At 51.0% G+C, this 20,192-nt stretch overlaps 1 protein-coding gene across 2 annotated transcripts in view; it reads right to left on the bottom strand.

Moving 5' to 3' along the window:
- Daam2 (dishevelled associated activator of morphogenesis 2) overlaps positions 1-20,192 on the bottom strand; it is a 43,772-nt gene that overhangs the window by 8,514 nt on the left and 15,066 nt on the right. Inside the window, exons 9-18 of one of the 2 annotated variants that reach the window (XM_051204210.1) lie at positions 19,089-19,206; positions 16,376-16,514; positions 13,495-13,553; positions 13,204-13,388; positions 12,245-12,544; positions 9,110-9,217; positions 5,691-5,797; positions 4,522-4,606; positions 2,358-2,464; positions 1,969-2,057 (exon numbers count right to left, since the gene is read on the bottom strand). In XM_051204210.1, coding sequence (XP_051060167.1) covers positions 1,969-2,057; positions 2,358-2,464; positions 4,522-4,606; positions 5,691-5,797; positions 9,110-9,217; positions 12,245-12,544; positions 13,204-13,388; positions 13,495-13,553; positions 16,376-16,514; positions 19,089-19,206 — 1,297 coding nt within the window. The remainder of the gene's footprint in view (positions 1-1,968; positions 2,058-2,357; positions 2,465-4,521; positions 4,607-5,690; positions 5,798-9,109; positions 9,218-12,244; positions 12,545-13,203; positions 13,389-13,494; positions 13,554-16,375; positions 16,515-19,088; positions 19,207-20,192) is intronic. The other variant, XM_051204211.1, reaches the window with a different exon arrangement.

Genomic DNA, 20,192 nt, shown 5'->3' with positions numbered 1-20,192 from the left:
GGTGTTTGAAAAATCTACATAGGAATATTCTTTAAAAATGTTAAAAATGTTGGCAAAACAGAAAATGATGAGCGCTGAAAGGAAATCAGAGCAGATGAGAAAACTCCCGTCTGTGATGCTGACATCTCAGAGGCATTCACAAGAATAATATGTTCATGAATACATGCATAAGAATATTACATTTACAGTCACATTCACCCAGGCTATATTTAGTGAGTCTACTTATAATGAGAATTGGTAAATTTAGTATACTCAGCAATGAATGTATTCATAGGGAGAAAATATCCAAAACAGCATTGGGAAATTCATTAAACTTGGTAAAATGCCCTAAAATAACTTCACCTGGAGCCCTGTCTAGGGGAGGAGAGTGTGGGTGTCAATGGCTCCACACTCAGCTGAGCTAGGCTCGATCTTAGATACCTCTCGAGTACTTCTGGAAGAGCAGGAAGGAGGAATAAATATGGAGCCCAACTCTTGAAGCGTTGAGAACACAGAGATGAGTGTGTGTATATGCCTTCAGGTCACTGTCCCCAACCGAGCTCTGAGTCCTTCAAGGACAGCAGCCATTTATAATGGAGGGATGCCTACAAATCTGGATCCCAGCCATTGAGGTGTGATGTCCTCACAGATGCTCTCTCCAGCACATCTTTTTCTGTGTAGCTTGAGAGTAAAGAGGATCCTGGCTGAGCCTTAGCTCTTGGGCATGTCTCCTTGGAGATGAAACCTTCCCAGAGCCTACGCTACGCTGGTTCCACAGTTCCAAATGGCCACTCACTTTTGCCCCACTGACCTAAGAGGCATAAATAGGAGGCCTGTGCCTCCTGTCCCCGAAATAGGAGTAGGAAAAGAACGGAGATGAAAAGGCCTTGCTGGCGGTCATCAGGGCAAGGACATACCCCTGATGGATGATCTATTCTTTATTACAGTCTGAGGTCCCTTGTTGCATGCACATGTGTGTACACACTGAACACCAATGCCTTTATCTCTATAAGCGCCTACTCTGGAAATCCCTAAGGAGCCTCTACAAAAGACCCTATCTGCTCTCTGAACTCTGTATCTCAGAGAGTATCCAGCAGGGGGCGCCCAAGTTCTGCTCTGCCTCTGGCTTGGCACCCTGAGCATCCAAGATGGTGGTTTCTTGTTCTTTCCTGCTTTGTAAGTTTTCTCCTTACCCCCAAGTGGACCCCTTCTGCCTTGCTGGGCTCACATATCTGCCCACCATCCTGCCCTCCATTCTTTCCCACTACTCTTTGAGTCCTGCTCCCCACAGGCAGCCCCAAGGATTTACTCTCTGACACAGTGAGTGATGAGAGACAAAGGGTAATGGACCAGTTGGCAGGACATCTACATTGCCACAATACACCTCACGGCTCTCAGCGATGGCAATCTGGAGAAGGCCTGTATCACCTAGACTCTATCAAGCCAGATATCTCTAGGGTCTATGCGGTTGCCGGCTTTCTGATGAGCTTTCACTTAAGCAAACATGCCCACTAGACTCTGTGAACTTGGGGCTCCTCAATAGGAAGTGGTGGATGACTCTACACGCCAGGCTCCAACAAGGGTGCTGGCTACATTCCTTTCCTGCTCTGTTCTGTCCCATGTTGGGGCAGACGTCAAGGGATGCCCCACCCCGAGGAGATAATGTGGAGACTGAGAAAAGCATCATATGGCTGGCACAGAAGCCAGCCTAAATAAGAACATTTCTCCATAGTAACCACACTTCAAGTTGGTGGGGCATTCCGCTAATCCCATCACTTGGAAGGTGGAGGCAGGGAAGATTAGGAGTTCAAGGCTAGCCTCAGCTACACGGTAAACTGGAAGCTAGTCTAGGCCACATGAAACCGTGCTGAAAATTTTAACTGCTGCCCTTGACTTGGGGTCGGGATAAGAGGGAAATTTTCCTCTCCCCCACTGTCAATCCACAGCCGTGTCCCCTCTCCAGGTGTGCACCACAGGCCACAGCCTTACCTTCTACTTTGGGCTTGGCCTCTGCCAGCCGTTCCTGGAACTTCTTCTTGAAGAAGAGGGCCTGTAGCCGCTGCTGGTAGTGGTCAATCCTATGAACAGGACAGGCTACGTCACAGGTGGACCCATGGCCCCAAGGCAGCTCTAGCTTCCTCTTGAGCATCCTTCTCTCCCTTTCCTTAGCAGAGTGGCAACCTGATCACTCTTCCCCCTGCTATGCCCAGTGCCCCACTGGCAGAACCGGGCCCTGAGTCCCCGCCCTCCTGCTATGCCCGGTGCCCCATTGGCAGAACCGGGCTCTGAGTCCCCGCCCTCCTGCTATGTCTGGTGCCCCATTGGCAGAACCGGGCCCTGAGTCCCCACCCTCCTGCTATGCCCGGTGCCCATCTGACCGGCTCATTTCATAGAGGAAGCGGTCTGCGCGTGCCATCCGCTCAATCTCATGCTTGTGCTCTTCCAGGAGGTCAATGTCGCTCTTCTCGGGGATGAACTTGAGGAGCTGCAAAGAGCAGACGCACAAGTCAAACGGGAAGCAGTGCATACAGCGTGAGATGTGGAGAAACACACGCATCACCTCTGACCAATATGGAGCAGGCCTGCTGAGGCAGGAGAATTAAGAGTTCAAGTCCAGCCTGGGCTACATATGAATTTCAATGCAAGCTTGAGCTACAGAGAGTTGAGGCCAACCTGTTCTACACATCAATTTTCAGGTCAGCCTGGCTACATAGCAAGCTCAGGTTTTCCATGATTATGAAAGTGTCATGTGGATGCAGTGCCTGCAGTGACCAGAAGAGGGCATCAGATCTCCCGGAACTAGAGTCACAGAGGGTTGTAAGCCTTCATGTGGGTGCTGGGAACTAAACCCCAGACTTCTGTAAGAGCAGCCAGTGTTCTTAACCTCTGAGTCACCTCTCCAGCCCTTGGGCTACGGTTTGAAAGTGTGCCTCTGAGGTTCACACTTGGAAACTTCCCAATTAATGTTAACGACATCTGGCAGTAGACATTAGGGTTAGATGAGGTCAAAAGGGTAGAGCCCTTAGTTGTCTGATACGAGAAAGAGAAATCCAAGTTATCACATCTTCTCTGTCTCCTCCCATGATGCCCTCTACCATGCTTTGGTACGGCGAAAGACTTTAACGGGTGCCAGGCAGACACAGCACCATGCTTTTGGACTTGCCAGCCTCCAAAGCCACCGGCCAAGTAAACTCTCATTTATAGCTTAGCTGGCCTCAGGTATTTTGTCATAGCCACAGAAAGTGAGCCAAGTCACTATGTTTAACTTGCATCTGGCTTCTTTCACTCAGCATAACGTCCAAGATTCATCCATGCTGTATATCACTAGTTTGTCTTACTTTACTGCTGAGTAGTATTCCGCTGAAGGGACGTACCACAGTCTGTTTATCCACTTTCCTACCAACGATCAGTTGGGTTGCTTACCCACCGGGAAGTTTAATAAGTCAAGTTGCTAGTTAAGTCTGTGTATGTCTTTTAATATGTATATTGACCTTTCTTTAGTGTGTACCTAAGGGTGAGCTACCTGGGCGCCAGGGCAGACATGTTTAGCCTTTATATGTATTCCAAATACCTCTGTAAAGTGAGCTGAATGGGAATCCCAGTTCTGCCACACGCTTGTCAACATGTGACTGTCAGTCTTCAGCTGTAGCTACAGTTTACTGGATTTCTCTGGTGACATTTGGAGCCTTGTATATGCTCACAGGCTGCCAGGCACCTTTCACAAGACACCTATTCCGGTCTTCGGCTCAGTTCCAAAACCGGGGCTTTTGCCATTTCCTCATTCATCGGTAGGGTTCCTTACTACAACTGCATGCCATGTGTGCGATGTCCTTGTATGTCCACTTAAAAACCAGTCAGCACTTTGGTCCTGTTATTACCCGAGGAAAAATGCGTGTCTTCGGGTTGACGCTCACGCTTTTTCTTTTTATTTGAAATTTAGGTGCATGGATGTTTTGTCTGCATGTATGCCTGTATCCCACATGTGTATCTGGTGCCCACAGAGCCCCTGAAACTAGAGTTATGCGTGGTTCTGAGCCAGAATATGGGGGCTAGAAAATTAACCTGGGTCCTCTGCAAGGGCAGAGAGTGCCCTTAACTGCTGAGCCATCTCTCCAGCAGACCCATTCCTCTTTGGAGACAGTCTCATGAAGCCCAGGCTGGCCTTGAACCCATTTCTGGGATTACAGATGTGTGCCACCCATCAGTCTTGGGATGGAACCCAGGATGGCATACATGCTTGACAACTGTACTCTTCATTTTAATGGTGTCCAATGGTGGCATGCCTGTCTGCTACTTCCAGATCCTTCTTACAGAGGAGGAAATGACCATTGACACCTGACTCGTCCTAGAGACCTTGTGGGGGCCACCAAGTTCTCTGGCAGCTTATTTTAAAGAAAAGCCTAGTCCAGGGAAGTTTCTGGAAACCTCAGTGCTTCCAGCTCCATGCCTCTTCGACCTAAGGGTTTTACTCTTTCTGGGGTTGGGGAGAAAGTGGTATGGCTTCCCCCAAGCTGGGCTCCTCCCCTCCCTGAGGGTCCTCACCTGCTCCAGCATGTCTTTAGCAAGATCTTCTTGCTCATCCATCCTTAGGATGGCCTGTCGTATCTCCTCATTTGAAAGCTTCAACCTGCAACAAACCTGCCCTGAGCAGCCTGGCCTGGCCATCACCTTCTCATCAGCCCCAATGTGAACTTCCCCCCTCCCCCTCCCCCTCCCCTTCCCCCTCCCTCCTAATTTTAGTAAAGAGGAAATCCGATGCACTCCATATTTCCAGTAATGGGTGTTTTAGTTCTCACTGAAGGCCGAGTCCCTGATGCCTTGCTTGGGCTTTGCCAGAGCTGATGAGTCACGTGGGATTAGGATGGACAGGCAGAGGCGCTCTGACAGGACTTCTCCCTTCTCCCACTCCACCCCTCCCCCTGCCTGCCTCACACATCTCCAGCATCTCCATGGGAGGACAGAGCAGGGTGACACAGAACTCTGGGAGAACAGCCTGGCTCTCGTGTCTCTGACGGTGCCCAGTTCCCATCCAGCTCCCATCAGTCTTCCAAGAGCCCCTCCTCACCACCCACGCAGCCCTTCCCCACCCCTCCCCGCACACACCCACTGAGCACCCTGGGGAACCAGCACTCCTCCACCACTCAGTGGCAGAAACTCCAGCCACAGAGCTTGTGGGAGGGCAGAGGGGGCAGATGTCCCAGAGGAGGCCGTGGGCAGCACTAAGAATAGAGCTTGGGGCGGTGCCCCTGACCCTGCCTGGGGGAGGCCCCCACACAGAAGCTGCGCTGTTAATACAGATACTGCTTGTTTGTTCCAAAGCCCAGGGAAATGCTTGCAGGCTGACATCATACAGCTCCCAGGCCTAAGCTGAGTGGGCCCTCCATGGGCTGACAGGGACCAGACAGTCGCCTGTCTGAAGAGCATGGGCTTGCAGGATAGTGGTCTACACCAGCATCCTTCCCCGCCCCTCTGGGGAAGCCAGAGAGGCAAGGCCAGCCTCACCCACCACCTTTCCTCTGCCACCGTTTGTGGGCCTGCAGCTCCACCGTCATGTTTGTTGATTTGCAGTGCTCTGGGTGACCCCAGGGCCTGGTGCATGCTGGGCAGTCAGGCAAGCACTCTACCATGGAGTTATCCCAATCTCAGTGCCTTTACCACCCATTTCAGGCTTCTCCTTGGGGTGCCGTTCCCTGCTACAGGCCAGTACCTACTTGGAGAGAAGGATGATACAGTTCTGGGCCCTCCGGCCATCGATGACTGACAGCTCTTTGACTTTGCGGGAGGCCAGGTAGATGTCCTCCGTGGAGCCCAGTTCCTTCTGCAAACGATGAGTTAAGCAGGGGGTGCTGAGGAGTTGCTCCCAATCTCCTTGTCCACCTCCCAGACCCACCCACTCTTCTTTCAATGTGGGGATGCCCCTGACCCAGTGGAAATAGAGAGAGAGCAGACGGGAGAGGTAGGGTGTTTAACCACCAACTCTTAGGAGAGGATCTAGGACTGGCCTGGGCTAGGAAGGGTGGAGGGTAGCAAAGGGTCACCCCTCTTATAACTCAGCCTCTCTTGGAAGCCCGATAAAGGAGCTGTGCAAACAGAAGCTGTAATTGATCTCTGTGGCTTCAGGCAATATGGTGTTGCCTATCATACACTCACACCTGCCCAGAGCCTCCCTAAGCTCATAATGAGAAGCTGATCCTAGCACCCATAAGGCTATAGTTTCTAACTCCTGGAGACTTCCAGCCTATCTCAATATGCCAGGACTAAAGGGTTTTATAAAGTCATATGGGAAAACAGAGGCAGAATCACTACTGAATTCACTTCTGGGATGCTAGTAGGCACAGTCAAAGCTCCCAAGCATCCTGCTAGTGAACCTCCCCAACCAGGGACTCGGGAGCCTATTTAACACACAGGTATGGCTGTAGGGACTTTTGCAGAGCACATGTTCCAAGGCACACAACTCCAGGGCCTGCCAGGCACGCCATTATTGTGGATTTTCCCTCTAGAGTTGTGCAGTGCCCAACATGTGTAGTCATGCTGGAAAGCCTTGCCTTGGGACTGGTAGGTGAGGCAATAGAGCTAGAAGCGTTCTCCGTTCTGTGGACATTCGCCTCCGCGGCTGGCAGAGGTCTGCTTGCAGTCCCCCGATTTCTCACATTGCCTCTCTCTCTCTGGGGACCCTCCTGCATGCCACCCTACATGGATGAGTAATAAAGGCTGGAGGCAGTTCAGGCAAGCCTTCATTCGTGGACCCAGTGCCGGGCTGCAGCCCAGGACAGTGGGTTAGAGAGAATGTCCAGAGCACCGAGACCGACATACCTGCTGAAGATCATATTAGTTATCAGCTCCTAGGCAGGCAGCAGCCTCAGCCATCAGAGAAGTAAACATGCACACTGTTAGTCAAGAGGCCGGGGACTCAGGAACACCAAGATAAACGTGAGCATCCTTGGTACCTAGTCTGTCCACTGCATCCCGAGGAACAGGAGACAGGAACCCAGAGACAGTCCCGGCCTGGGCAGCAGCTCAAGGCAGGCATGCGCTCAGAGAAGCTGGGCAAGCAAACACCAAGCAGGCCACCACTTTGGGACCAGGAAAGATCTCAGTTGAGCCAAATAGTCCCCAGGCTTTGACCACTAGTTCTTTCTTTGCCCCTGCCGAGCACCTGCTGAGAAGGACAAGAGGGTGCCCCTCCACCTAGGGGAGTTCCTCTTTTTCAGAACATGAATCTGAACCAAGAAGCTAGTGGAAAGTCATGGGGCAGGGAAACCAGGCAGCCTTGAATTTGTCCCTTCCCTTTGCCGTTCTGATGTCTAAGGGACCGAGGAGCAGAGCTTGTCCTGTGTCTTTCTTCCTGGCATGGGTGGAGGTAAAGCCAGAATCTACCAAGGACACAGAGAGGACTGGGGCCCTTCTCTGCCCCACGGCTCAAGGTTTGGGGACCTAAGACACAGGGAGGCAGTAGGTAACCAGGTCACTTCGGCCTCTCAGCTTGACTTCAGTCCTGGATGCTGAAGTGAATGAGGCCCAGATGAGCTGTGAGGGAGTGTGCCCAGAGGCATGGAATGGGCGGTCTCGATGTGACCCTTCTGGAGAAGTGGGGAGGCCTTAACCCCATATGAACTCTCTCCTGACTGCCTCCCATCCCAGCTCAGGGCCTTGGAGTCCGGAGAGGCCAGTCTAGAATCCCATTACAAATGAAGGGAGGCATGGGCTTGCTGTGTCTGATACATCCATGTGCCCACCCCCATCCTATGCAGGGCACAGGTGTTCATATAACTCTTCCTTGCAGTCTTGATCCCTGCCCTGACCATGCCAGCTTAATCACAGCATGGCTAAAACACTGCTTGGAATTAAAGAGTAGAGGATCAGATGTCACAGACACCCACACTTCAATCAAATAAATAGTCATTTGTTTTCTCTGGAACCCCAAGACGGGCCAGAGTGTCAACTCCACACCACTCCTTTGGCTCGCCATGAGATTGCGACCCTCACTGCCCTATGAAGAAGCATCTCCAGAGTCTAGACTTGGCAAATGACAAAGTAGAGCACCCTCTGAATACTGCCAGAGGCAGGCCACAGTATCTAGCAACCAACCATGGCTCAGGGCTCCTGAGGATACCAGAATCCTCAAGGCCGGAGTCCTGGGCCAAGCAGAGATGAATGAAGGGATGAACGTGCAAACCTCTTAGAAGACACATGGAGGAGTCAAGGGCCATAGAGCCCCTCAGCCATTCTTCACCGAGTGGACCTGGGAGAAGCCCTCACAGTGACAGCTGCACTCAGATCCCAGAGCCCCACCTATCTTCAGAGCCACTCAGGCTCGGAGGATAAGGCCCGGCAATTGGTCCCTACAAGTGCTCATCATTTTATACCTGTATCTGGCCACGAGCCAGCCCCCTTCCAGTCTCTGTGGCTAGAGGGCTGGCCATGCATACGGAGCAGAGCAGAGCAGAGCAGAGCAGAGCAGAGCAGAGCAGAGCAGAGCAGAGCAGAGCAGAGCAGAGCAGGCCTTCCGGCCCCAGTCTCCATCCTTGGAAGTGGCATAGAGCAGAATCTATCACCGTCTCTACAGCCTTAACTTCTCTGTAGGGGTGTGTGTGTGTGTGTGTGTGTGTGTGTGTGAGAGAGAGAGAGAGAGAGAGAGAGAGAGAGAGAGAGAGAGGGAGGGAGGGAGGGAGGAAGAGATAGAGACACAGAGAGAGAGAGAGAGAGAGAGAGGGAGGGAGAGAGAGATAGAGAGGGAGAGAGAGAGAGGGGAATGTGGGTAACAGTGGGCTGAAAGCTACAGTAGCCGCTAAGCATAGTCTATAATCCCCAAACCAGACAGAACAGGGCTCAGCAGAGGCCAAGTTTGGGAGTCCACTTCCAATGAGTGAAAAGTACCATTCCATCCCTAGAACAGGCTGTGTTGATTCCTCACCAGACTGTGCAACTTATTTATCTCTATGCCCTGGGCAGGAACATGGAAACTTAGTAGCAATAAAGTCATTCAGCATACCCATGAGGAAGGAAAATGAAGGAAGACAGACAGGGAAAAAGGAAAGTTGAGAGAAAGGGCAGGGTTTGAATACAAGGGGCATGCACGGGCGTGTGGACCGGAAGCCAAGACCCAAGAGATCAGAGAGTATGGTCTCACCTGGTGCCTCTGATATGCCGAGAACATCTTTTCAAAATCTTCCAGGTCCAGAATCCGAAATACCCGCATGTCATCGATTTCCTTCCACACGGTACCAGAGACACGCTCCTAAAATTCAGGGTAACCCATGGGTGACCCGGCCCCTCCGTGACAGAGATGCCAACACTTCCCTCGCCCCACCTGTCCCCAAAGGCTGACCAGAGGCTCTCAGACTTCCAGAAAGGGGTCCAGTAATACCCACCCTTCTCCATCCCCCCACTTCTTCAACAATTCTAGAAGACAACCGCCTCTTTGTGCCTTCCTTCCATGGGAGGGCCATGGAAGTGTCTCAGAAACCACTGCCAGCACTGGAGTGTGGCCTCCAGGCTTCTTTCAGAAAGACACAACCAAAGGCCGTGCTCTGAGGGCACCGTGCAGGCCTGCTCTCTCTGGAAGCATTGCTACTCGGCATATATGGGATTGTCTGGGCCTGAGCCTAGAGTGCACGCCCTGGATCTCAGATGGTCATTTTCTTTCCCAGGATTTTCGTTCCTACTTTCCCAGATTTCCAGCAAGTGGACCCATGCCAAAGCTGGGACCTGCTGCCCCCTGTAGTGATGGCTCAGTTCAGCAAAGCTTGCCTCAACTTCCTGTTGCTCAGAGCCAGGGAAAGTGCCCCATCTTTTAGGATTGCAATGGACCCATAGACTTATACTTCCCAGCTCCCCTGATTGAGGCAGTGTCCCATGGTTTTGGACCCTCGTGCTGGAGTCTATAGAGCCCAAACTGCACCAGCAACCTTGCAACATCGTGTTGATGGTCCAGGGGGCAGGGTCATGAAGGACAAGCATGAAATAGGGGAGCATCCCTCATTATCAACCCCTCCTCCAAGAACCCTTGTCTCATTTACAGCATTAGTCAACTTTGTGACAGCGATCACCCTGTCGTCTACTTTCATCTGTCTAGAGGCCGGTCAGGCAACCATCCTAACACCCCTTACTAAATCTCCTCCTCAGATTAGAGACAGTATACCTTTCCCTCACTTTTATTTTCTTAAACTCTGAAAAGGGGAGGCTAGGCCAGAGTCAAGAGGGAGGAGACATTCCTGCGGCCTTCCGAAGGCCAGGGACCCTTATGTGGAATGCTGGGCTGGGAAGCTCACAGAAGCAAGCGATACAGGCAACTGGCCAAAGCCAACACAGACACATTCTTTTCATGGTGGAAACAACCAGTGTGTGTGTGTGTGTGCGCGCGCACACACGTGCAGGCACATACGCGTTTAAGAGCATATGTAGGATAGAGAAAGAAACTGGGCTCCTGGAAAAGAAGATGTGGGGGAAGGGAGAGGGGATGGGATGGGGAACTGAGTCAGGAAGGCAGGGAGACAAGCCGAGTGATGCAATGGGGGATCTGGGAACCCAGTGTCTTTCGTTCAGGGATGGGGAAGGGCAGGCCCATGACAGCAAAGCTTCCAGTCCTTCGTGGCACTCAGAGCAAGGACAGAGGGGGCCGGCATTCAACATGACAAACCAGTGACCTCAACACTCACAGCTTCTCAAACACCCTGTTCCCCACATCTCCCGGGGCTCTCAGGCCTTCGTCCTGGGGTCTGGAGCGGAGAGGGGTAGGGCCCTCTCTCATAACCATCACAAGATAACCCCACCACATCTCCCTGGCATATCCACCATCTGTAACCTAGATTCCTGGGACTTCTGGCCTCTGGATCTGTCCACAGACGTCCCAGGACTTGCTTCATGAGGTTTCCCCCACAGAGCACTAACTTTGGGGCCCCAAAGACCCACTGGCTGACATTTCTGGCCCTGCTATTATGTGACCCATGGGCAAATGGAAGGATATTATTTCCATAGCCCAAATGGGAAAGAAACTGAGTCTCAGGGAAGCACAGCTGAGAGTCATGGTGGCAGACGGAGAGGACACCACGAATAATAACTGACCTCACATTGTGGAGACTATCTGTGTCAGGGTGCTTCCTCAATAGTTTATCAGCCAGCCTTCACAGCCATCCTTTGGAGGGCGTTGTGGTGATACCCTCTCCCCAGCTTACAGATGGGAAGCTGAAGGCCAAATAATTCCATCCTCTGCCCTGTCACAGGACTGAAAGCTTGGGATTGACTAGCAGGCTCTCAAATATCACGCAGTGTATTTCCACTGCATGGATCTAGGAAGGATACACGACCGGGCTCTGGGTCCCTAGGGAATCGTGTAGCCTTTATTAATACTGGACCACAGAGGAAAATCCCAAGTCCAAAGGTCAGTACCATGACACTATCAGAAGCTATTGATGACCCTGCCTGTGGCTTTCTCACAAAGCAGCATGCAAAGGTCACAACTGCTGCCTAGAGAAGCTTGGGGCTTTACAGACCTAGCTGTGAAATGCTGTCATGGGCGGTTTGAATGCTTTAGTGACTCAGGAGGTTGGGGGGGCTGGATTTACACTCCACATTTCCACCCAGACTGGGAAACCAGAAGTAGAAGGATCTTAGAGACCACAATGGACAATCAAACTGCGGTAACAGACCAGGAAAGTGATTTGCGCCCGTGGCACAGAGTCACGCTGGGATCAGTTACGATTGAGCCATCTCTCAGCCCATCTTCCAGACCTGTAAGTACTTCATGCTTTACATATCCTAATCAGTCAGACCCAAGGCTCTCGGGAGGCGAGGCCATGTTTTCCTTCATCATCTCTGCCTCATTCCTTCAGACAGCGCCTCTCACTAAGCCGAAAGCTTGTCACTTCGGCTAGGCCAGCTGTCTTACAAGCTCCTTGTCTCTGTCTCCCAGCACTGGCATGAAAGGCATATACAGCCACAACTAGCTTTCTATGTGGATGGTGGGTTCAAACTCAGCCCCGTGTGTTTGCAGAGAAAGTATTCTTGCCCACTGAAGCACTGTCCTAGTTCCAATGCCTGCTTCTCTGGCACACACGGGCTCGTTGGCAAGCGGCTGTGGCAGTAAGCACAAGGTCTGCACCAAGCTTTTCCCCCAGTGTTGGTGTTCAGAGGGGACAAGGAGCCACCTGACTCCAGGAATTCCATCATCAGTGCCCTCCGAGCCCACCCTGATGCCTGACCAAACACAGTCTCAAGATGACTTGTGCAAAGTGCAAGGTGCAGGTTATGGCCCTTAGCCACTCACCTCGTTCAGCTTGACCCAGTTGAAGGACTTCAGTGGGTGTGAAGGCTGGGGGATGCGCTTTTTCCTGAGTGGGGCATCGTTGCTGGGGAAGGGGTCCTGAGGCAGGGGCGGGCCTGAACTGAAGCAGGGTGGAGCACCTGGGGGGGTAGGGGGCCCTCCTGGAGGGAGGGGCGGTGGCGGTGGGGGTGGGCAGGAAGCAAAGGGGAGGGGGGGTGGGGGTGGAGGCAGATCATTGGTTGTTGTGGAGGCAGACAAGGGGAGTGGGCCTCCAGGGGGCGGCGGGGGAGACACCGGGCCGGTCTGTGGGAAGACAAAAAAGGCAGGATGGTGAGCCCATCCGCACACGCTAACGCGTCTCCATCCATCCCCATTTCTGCCTCACCAAACCTCCTTCAATCCTTCGCGATCATTTAGACACGGTTTTTCTCTGTCTGCATCTCAAACAGCAACACACACACACACACACACACAGAGACAGACACATATGTGCACATGCTCACACATAGATACAGACACACAAAAATACACACACGTGTGAAAACACACAAACACACACACACAGAAAGTTAAACGTCCTCACAGACACTAGACAACCAGAGTCCCAACAATCGAAATGAAACATCTGGATGCATGCCTGCAGTGGTGCAAGCTACTCACTGCACACAGATGCCCAGTCAAAAGGAAGGGGCAGGAATTTTACCTGCAGTCCCTTGTTTAGGGTACAATCTGGGAACAGTGCCATCTCATCTAGAGAAGGGTCATCTTTTTCTAATGTGCTAACATAAAGGGCTCACCCGTTCACTAAGGGCTACTTGGGTAGGGACTCAAGGCCTCCTTCTCTTCTCCCTCACCTTGGGGTTCCTGCCTTCTCCTCACCCCTGCCCTGCCCACTCCAACCTGAAATCGGGGTGCTGGCTGAACTACATTAGTGGGAGCGGGTGATGCCCGAGTACTCGTACTGAGAGTTCATTGAGTTGGGCTACCAATTCCGCCACTTGTCCCCTCGCTTGGCGAAGTTCCTGGGACTCCCGGGCCAGCTTGTCCTTCATCTTGTTCAGGGTCCTCATCATCTCTTCCTTCTCCAGCGTCTTCGTCTCGCATTCTCGCTCCTTTCTCTCCAGCCGGCTCACGAGCTCCATGTGTTCTGAAGGGGGCGAGAGGAGAGGGGGGCGCAGGTATGAGGAAGGGGATGGGTCCCAGCAGGGTGGGAAGAGGGTGTAGGGAGCGGTTCAGGCGGAGGACCCTCTCACCCTTCCGGAACTTCTCTGCCTGCTCCCGCCACTGCGTCACTTCGTTCTCATTGATGAGCCTGAGGAGAAGTGGGAAGGGCCACGTGACTTTGACATAAGCTCACCTCCTCCTGGAAGACGGGCATCTCTATTCCCCAGAGACAGAGCCTGAGCTCTGCTCTGTGCACACACAGGCTTCTCACATGCCTCTCCAGGTCTCCATCCCTGTCCATTCTCACTCTGCGGCGGCGTCCTCATGGATCATGAGAATGGCAAGGACCTCGGGTTCTCTTCCAATCCAACTCCCAGTGTGATTGAGAAGTAGTACTAGATAGAGGACTGAACCCAGGCTATCTACAGTACACACACACACACACACACACACACACACACACACACACACCCCTTTACCTTTGTAAGAGTAGAACAGTGCATCTAAGAGCCAGAAATATCATATCAGCCTAATGTAAGGGCGTGGGAAGACGTCCACTGACAGCAGAGGAGTGAGGGCATATGATCGTGAGGGCATCTGAGTCGCAGGACAGTATCATTCACAGCAAACTTCCAATAGGTGTTAAAATTAGCGTTTCCTCAGACCCTAAATTTATGAGAGACTAAACCCCATCACGACAGCCCAGTAATTATTACATTTTACATCTGTTTATTTATCTACTCCATGCCACCAGGTATGGAATCAGGGAGGATAACCTTGAGGGTTTATTCTCTCCTTCAGCGTGTGGGTTTCGGGGATTGGACTCAGGTCATCAGCCTTGGCAGCAAGCGCCTACACATGGTGAACAATCTTGCCGGTCCATGGTGAGATTTCTTTGGAGGGCAACTACAGATGCCTTTGAGGTCCTACATCCTTTAACACCCAAAGAGTGTTCCCTGGGCATGGACAGAGTCTCACTTGTGTTCCCTGACTTGGGTAAGGGTGCAGGGTAGACTGGGTTCTACTTGGGGCCAGGCAAATGGAGATGGTAAAGAAGGGTTAATCAACCCAGACAAAGTGGCTCTGCTGCGACCTGCTGACACAGCCTGTGTGAGCGAAGCAGATACCAGTTGGGGCCCTTGTGGTTGATCTGGGCTAATGTCATCTGTCTATGAATCCCAGAGGACCATTTGTGAGATAACTGGAAACATCAAACTCGAGGCCAGTATGTGCTGGCCTGATGGAAAATCAATAGTTGATAGGAGGGCCAAACGCAGACATCCAGATGGGGTCGGGGACCTCTTGCATGGTCCATGAGTTGGGAAAGGCTCTTAGCAAGGAATTCTAGAAGGTTCCATTGTACTCATGTGCAGAGCCAGAGAGCAGAGGCCTGTTACTACACAGCCCATCCATTAATACCTTTCCCGTTCCTTCCTCCTGCCTCCTGCCCCCAGATGCAACATGAAGGGTGTCAGAAACTGTGTTGGCTAGTAGATCTGGGGCACAGAAAGGCTCCAAAGAGAACCGGAACAGAGACAAGAAGAGAAAAAGCCAGTCATGCACACACATGCACAGGCACACCCACATATCCATCTATGCATCAATGCCACCACCCCCATTCCTAGTCTGACCTCTGGGGCCTCAGAGGAGGGACATTTGAGGCTAAATCAGGTCTCATATACTGGCTCACACTTGGGGTCAACCCTTCTATCTGCAGCAACCTAAAGTGGTCTGAAAGAAGCCCACTGCAGCCCAAGAAGACACAGAGGCTTCACTGGTCTTGAGGCATCACCTTGTGATTATTTTACTAGCTGTGCTTGAGCAACAAGCCATTTAGGGGTTGAATGAAATCAACACTTGATCATTTGAACAAATAAAATGAGAATCATTTAAAATCCACTTTGCATTTGGCTTTGGAATGCAAAATCAGGAAGGCATTTTGTCCCCTGAAGGAAGACGAACTCAAACTCATATCAAAGTTAAATAAAAATTTAAGTAAAAAACCAGGGTATTAAAGTAGGTCTTGTTAGCTCACTACTGTAAACATAAGTGGTTTCTGTGTGTCCTATACACTCTGTAAAAGGCCTAGGGCTCTGACAACCTCATATAATAGGTTTATGTTCAAAGGTCCATGCCCCATGTCAGAGGCCTCCAAACCTTCCGTGAAGAGTCAGCGCCAACAAGAGACCCCATCTCAAAGGAGATGGACAATGTACCTGAGGATGGCGTTCACATGCATATCCTACGTGTGCATGCATGTACATGTATGTGCGCATGACACATATCCACACTCTCCAAAACAAAAATAAATAGATAAAGGGAAAAAAAATTCTCAGCTCTAACTGGAGGCCTGAGCTGGCTCATGACTTCTAGTCTACAGGCCGGTGCTCTTCATAAATGCTCTTAGCCACTCTCTAAGCCCTGCAATGGACCATGGAGAACAGAGAGTTGAGAGCATAGCACATATTCATACTGTCTAGCACAGTTATCAATAGGCTCATGACGTGGCTATTCACATTGAAATGAGACAAAATAAAGAATCCAGCCTCTCAATTGTGCTGGCCATATATGCCCACATGAAGAAGAGAAAGCCAGCTGTCTCTGCACCCTAATCTCAGCAGCCTCAAGATCCTGCACCCAGGTGATGATAATACACTCAGCTATGAGCCAAAAGAAACCCAGCCTGCCTCCTTCCTTCCTTTCTCCCTTTCTTCCCCCTCTCTCCCTCCCTCCTTCCCTTCCTTTTTTTCCCTCCTTTCTTTCTTCCATCCCTTCCTTCCTCTTCATTGTCCAAGTATTTTGCATACAAACAAGAAAAGTAACCAACCCAGCTGTGGCACTGGGTAGGGTCTTTCATATGCGATGGAACAGACTTTCCGGCATCTCCTGTGGGCTAGAGAGGTAGCAAAGTTTTGCTAGGCAAGCTCAGAGGGAGAAAAGTAGGACTGGCAGAGGCCATCTGTGACTCACATGTTGACAATGTTCTTGACATTGAAGTTTTCCAGTGGTGCCAGGTCAGGGTCCACGCCTTGCTCATCCTGGAGGACAATCTGCTGAAGGATTCGGTCCAGGAGCTGCCATTGCTGGAAGAAGCCACCATTCCGCTTGTCTGAGGGACAGAAGACATTGTATCTGTCCTGAGCACGGGAACCCCTGGAGTCCTTGTTCTGGTGTGACTGCCTAGGCCCAGGCCAGCAAGGCAAGCCCTTCCCCCTCTCAGAAAGCTCTTGGTCTGATGGAAGAGACAGGGCTGCCACCAATTATGGAGATTCGCAACCCAGTCAGCTCCTCATTATCTGTGGATGACCTTCCATGGCCTGGTCAACCCTCTTAACATATTTCTACAGTGCAGAATGCTTCTTCTTTCCTGTTGAGACCCTGGGCATACTGTGTCCTGGGGGTCCTGGGTGTACTGTGCTCTGGGCATGTGAATGGCTTTTTCTACTGTCTATAAAAGTACCTGTTTGAAAATATTACATGCTCAATAATGAAGTCCCCAGGGAGACTTTGTGATTATCTTTGTTTGACTTTACAGAAAAAGATGAACAGAAGCTGATCCAGGCATCAGAGTGAATTAAAGAAGGGCCGCATGGAGCCCAGGGAGGCTTCTTGGTGGAGATGACCTTGAACTATGAAGGAAAGGTGTCCTGTCTTCTCATCCCCGTTGATGACAATCCACCTGGATGTTCACTTCCTTTTTACACTTCATCTTTAACAGCCACTAGGAAAAATTACTTTAATCCCGACATCAAATTCTGCCTCCAATCCAGACACTTGTGTCTACAAAACCGCACTTAGAAACAGAAGAGAGGGGCCTATTCACATTGCTATGGACCACCAAACAGGGAGCCTCTGGGAGCGGAGGAAATCAGATTCTATCAACTTCCATAAAGATCTGGGCTAAATTTGGGATTAAAAAAAATTGTGTGTGTGTGTGTGTGTGTGTGTGTGTGTGTGTGTGTGTGTGTGTGTGTGCATTATGTATATCTCTGTGTGTTCCCAAAGACCAGAAGAAGTTGTCAGATCCCCTGGAGATGGAGTTAAAAGGATTTGTGAGACACCAAACACGTGTTCTGGAAACCTGAACTCAAGAAACAAGTGTCTTTAATTGCAGGCATTTGTTCAGCCCCTGGGTGGAGTCTGGAGCACTGGGCTTCCTGGTTCAGCTCATTGTCTTTATCTATGTCCTCACCATTCTACCCACACCATGCTGCTGGCTTGCCAGTTTGCTGTTGGAATGCAGTGTAAAAGCAGCTCACAGCTACACGCTTCATCTAAAGCCTGACTCCAAACCAAGAGAAACGACCCTCTATGGGAAGAACTCACTCAAAAGTGATAGTAGACAGGTTATCCTGAGGTTCGGGAACAATGTGCTGAGAACCTCCTACCAGCCATGCCCCAAGCTGTAGCTGTCACCACCTCCATGACTTTGGTGATCCTGATTAGGTTGAGAGTTACAGAGGACCAAACAGATTTTCAAAATAATCTATTTTTGGAAAGCCGGGTACAGCTGAGGCTCATTTTCTATTACATTCTGGGGCAATGATGTACTCATCTTGAATAATTTATTCTCATACTATTACCCAGAAACACATGGATTTTCAGAACTCGGCCACCTGCTCCCAAGATGCCATTTGTTGTCTATAAAGAGGGTGAGAGTAAGCAAGAATGATAAAACTTAAAAGCAAAGTGAACATGAGGCTGGAGAGATGATCCAAACTGGTAAAGTGCTGGCCCCACATTCATTAGGACCCAAGTCTCTTCCCCATCATGGGAGCTCATGGACTCTGCACCAACAGCTATGGTTTGGTCTGTTCGTGGGGCCCCTGGCAGTGGGACCAGGAGCTATCCTTGGTTCATGAGCTGGCTTTTTGGAGCTCAGTCCCTATGGTGGGATGCCTCATGCAGCCTTGATGCAGTGGGGAGGAGCTTGGCCCTGCCTCAACTGGATGTGCCAGGCTTTGTGGACTCCCAGTGAGAGGCTTTTCCCTTTCTAAGGAGTATATGGGGGATGAAGGATGGGGTAGGGGGGAAGGTGGGGAGGAGAGCGGGAGGAGGGGAGGGATAACTGTAGTTGGCATGTAAAATGAATAAAAATTTAAAATAATAAAAGAAAGGAAACCCTAGGGTCTGGGGAGGCAGAGGTGGGAGGAGCCCCGGGGCTCACTTGGCCAGCCCGACTAGCTGAATCTGTGGTCTTCAGCTTCAGTGAGAGACCCTGTCTAAAACATAAGGGGTGGGGGAAGTGACTGAAGGAGACACCTGACATTGACTTCTGGCACACATGCACACGTACACACATGCACATGTGTACACATGCATGCACAACCATATACTCACACACGCATACACACACAATACACAATCACACACTATAGTCAAAGCAAGCAAAGTAACTTGAACATTGCAGATCTGTCTGTTTCTCTAAGCATGATTCCTTTTGCAAATGACAAGAAGACTCAATGTCCCCACCATGCTGCTTGTTGGACTACAAGGCTGGGGATGCTTTGACCCTGTACTTAGCTCCACCCAAGGGTGACATGAGGCAACCCAAGGAGGGAGGAACCTGAGTCGCCGGGCCTGCCTCCTGAAGGCAAGCACAGAGGGCATTGTGTCAGACTGCAGGTCCAGGATGCTCTCCAGCACACATCCACCTGGAGAGTGGTAAGAGCAGGGTACTCACATGGCATCTGCAGGCAGTGATGCAGTACAGACAGTAGGCAGGGGTAGGCCTCCGTGTGCTTCAGTTTCTTGTGGATCAGCTCAAACATCTGGGAGGCACTTTTTGTGTCGATGTGGACCTGGGGAGTTTAGGCCACAGTGAAGGGCAGAGCCAGACAGTCGAGGGAGAAAGAAAGAGTTGGAAGATACTTCATCTGTCCTCTAAGCTCCATCCATCTCCGGGGAGAGTTCCCCTTTCCTGACTATCATCCAGGAACAAAGGATGAAAGCAGGGATGGTGGTAGGAACCATACAGCCCATTTCCCCGTCTCAGCACCCTAGGCATCTTGGGGCAGATAATCCTTTGGTGCGGGGGTGGGGCATCCCATGACTTGAAGAATGTTTAGTGCTATCCCTAGCCATTGCCCCCTAGATGCCAATGGTCTCCTCCCAATGGTCTCCTCCCTCTTCCTTCCCCAAGCTGTGACATGCAAAACACATCTACTCTTGACCAATGCTTCATGGAGAGGCAGGAGTGAAGCCACCCTGTCTAGCAACAGCTGAGCCGTACTAAGGGAAGGAATGGGGAGCAGATGCTTCAAAGTAGCAGGTGGCCTGATCAAGCCACGGATGTACTCTAGTTATGTGATGGCTAGTAATTTGCTAAATTCTCTGTTCTCTGACCCCTTCTCTGCAACCCCAGGCTTTGTGGGTGTGTAGTGAGTGATGTATACTGCCAGTGAGTGATGTATACTGCCCGTAGCCCCGCCCCAAACGAGGCTATTGTTTAGGTAGGAGTGTATGATACAACATGTAAGCAATGGAGATGTGTGCATTTTGAGCCACCGAGGCCCAGATGAAATGGTTTGGTTCACTAAGCACCATCGACCCAGAGACAGAAAGACACAACTTTGGAAATTAGGAGCAGCAGGGAAAAGCCAGCAAGGCACGAGATTTGATGAGAAGTGTGTTCACGTGCTAGCTATCTTATTTTGGTGTTTTTGGTCTCTTGGGGGCCGATGACCAGGTTTAGCTCATGAGTTAGGGCCCCCAGAGGAAGCACACAGCCAGAGGTCCTTCAGAAACAGGATCTGGTCACAGGGTCACTGGGGACACAGCCAGCACA

The sequence above is a fragment of the Phodopus roborovskii genome, unplaced genomic scaffold (genome assembly GCF_943737965.1).
Source record: "Phodopus roborovskii unplaced genomic scaffold, PHOROB, whole genome shotgun sequence".
In the NCBI taxonomy this organism is placed as follows: Eukaryota; Metazoa; Chordata; class Mammalia; order Rodentia; family Cricetidae; genus Phodopus; species Phodopus roborovskii.
This window is presented reverse-complemented; position numbering and strand designations above follow the sequence as displayed.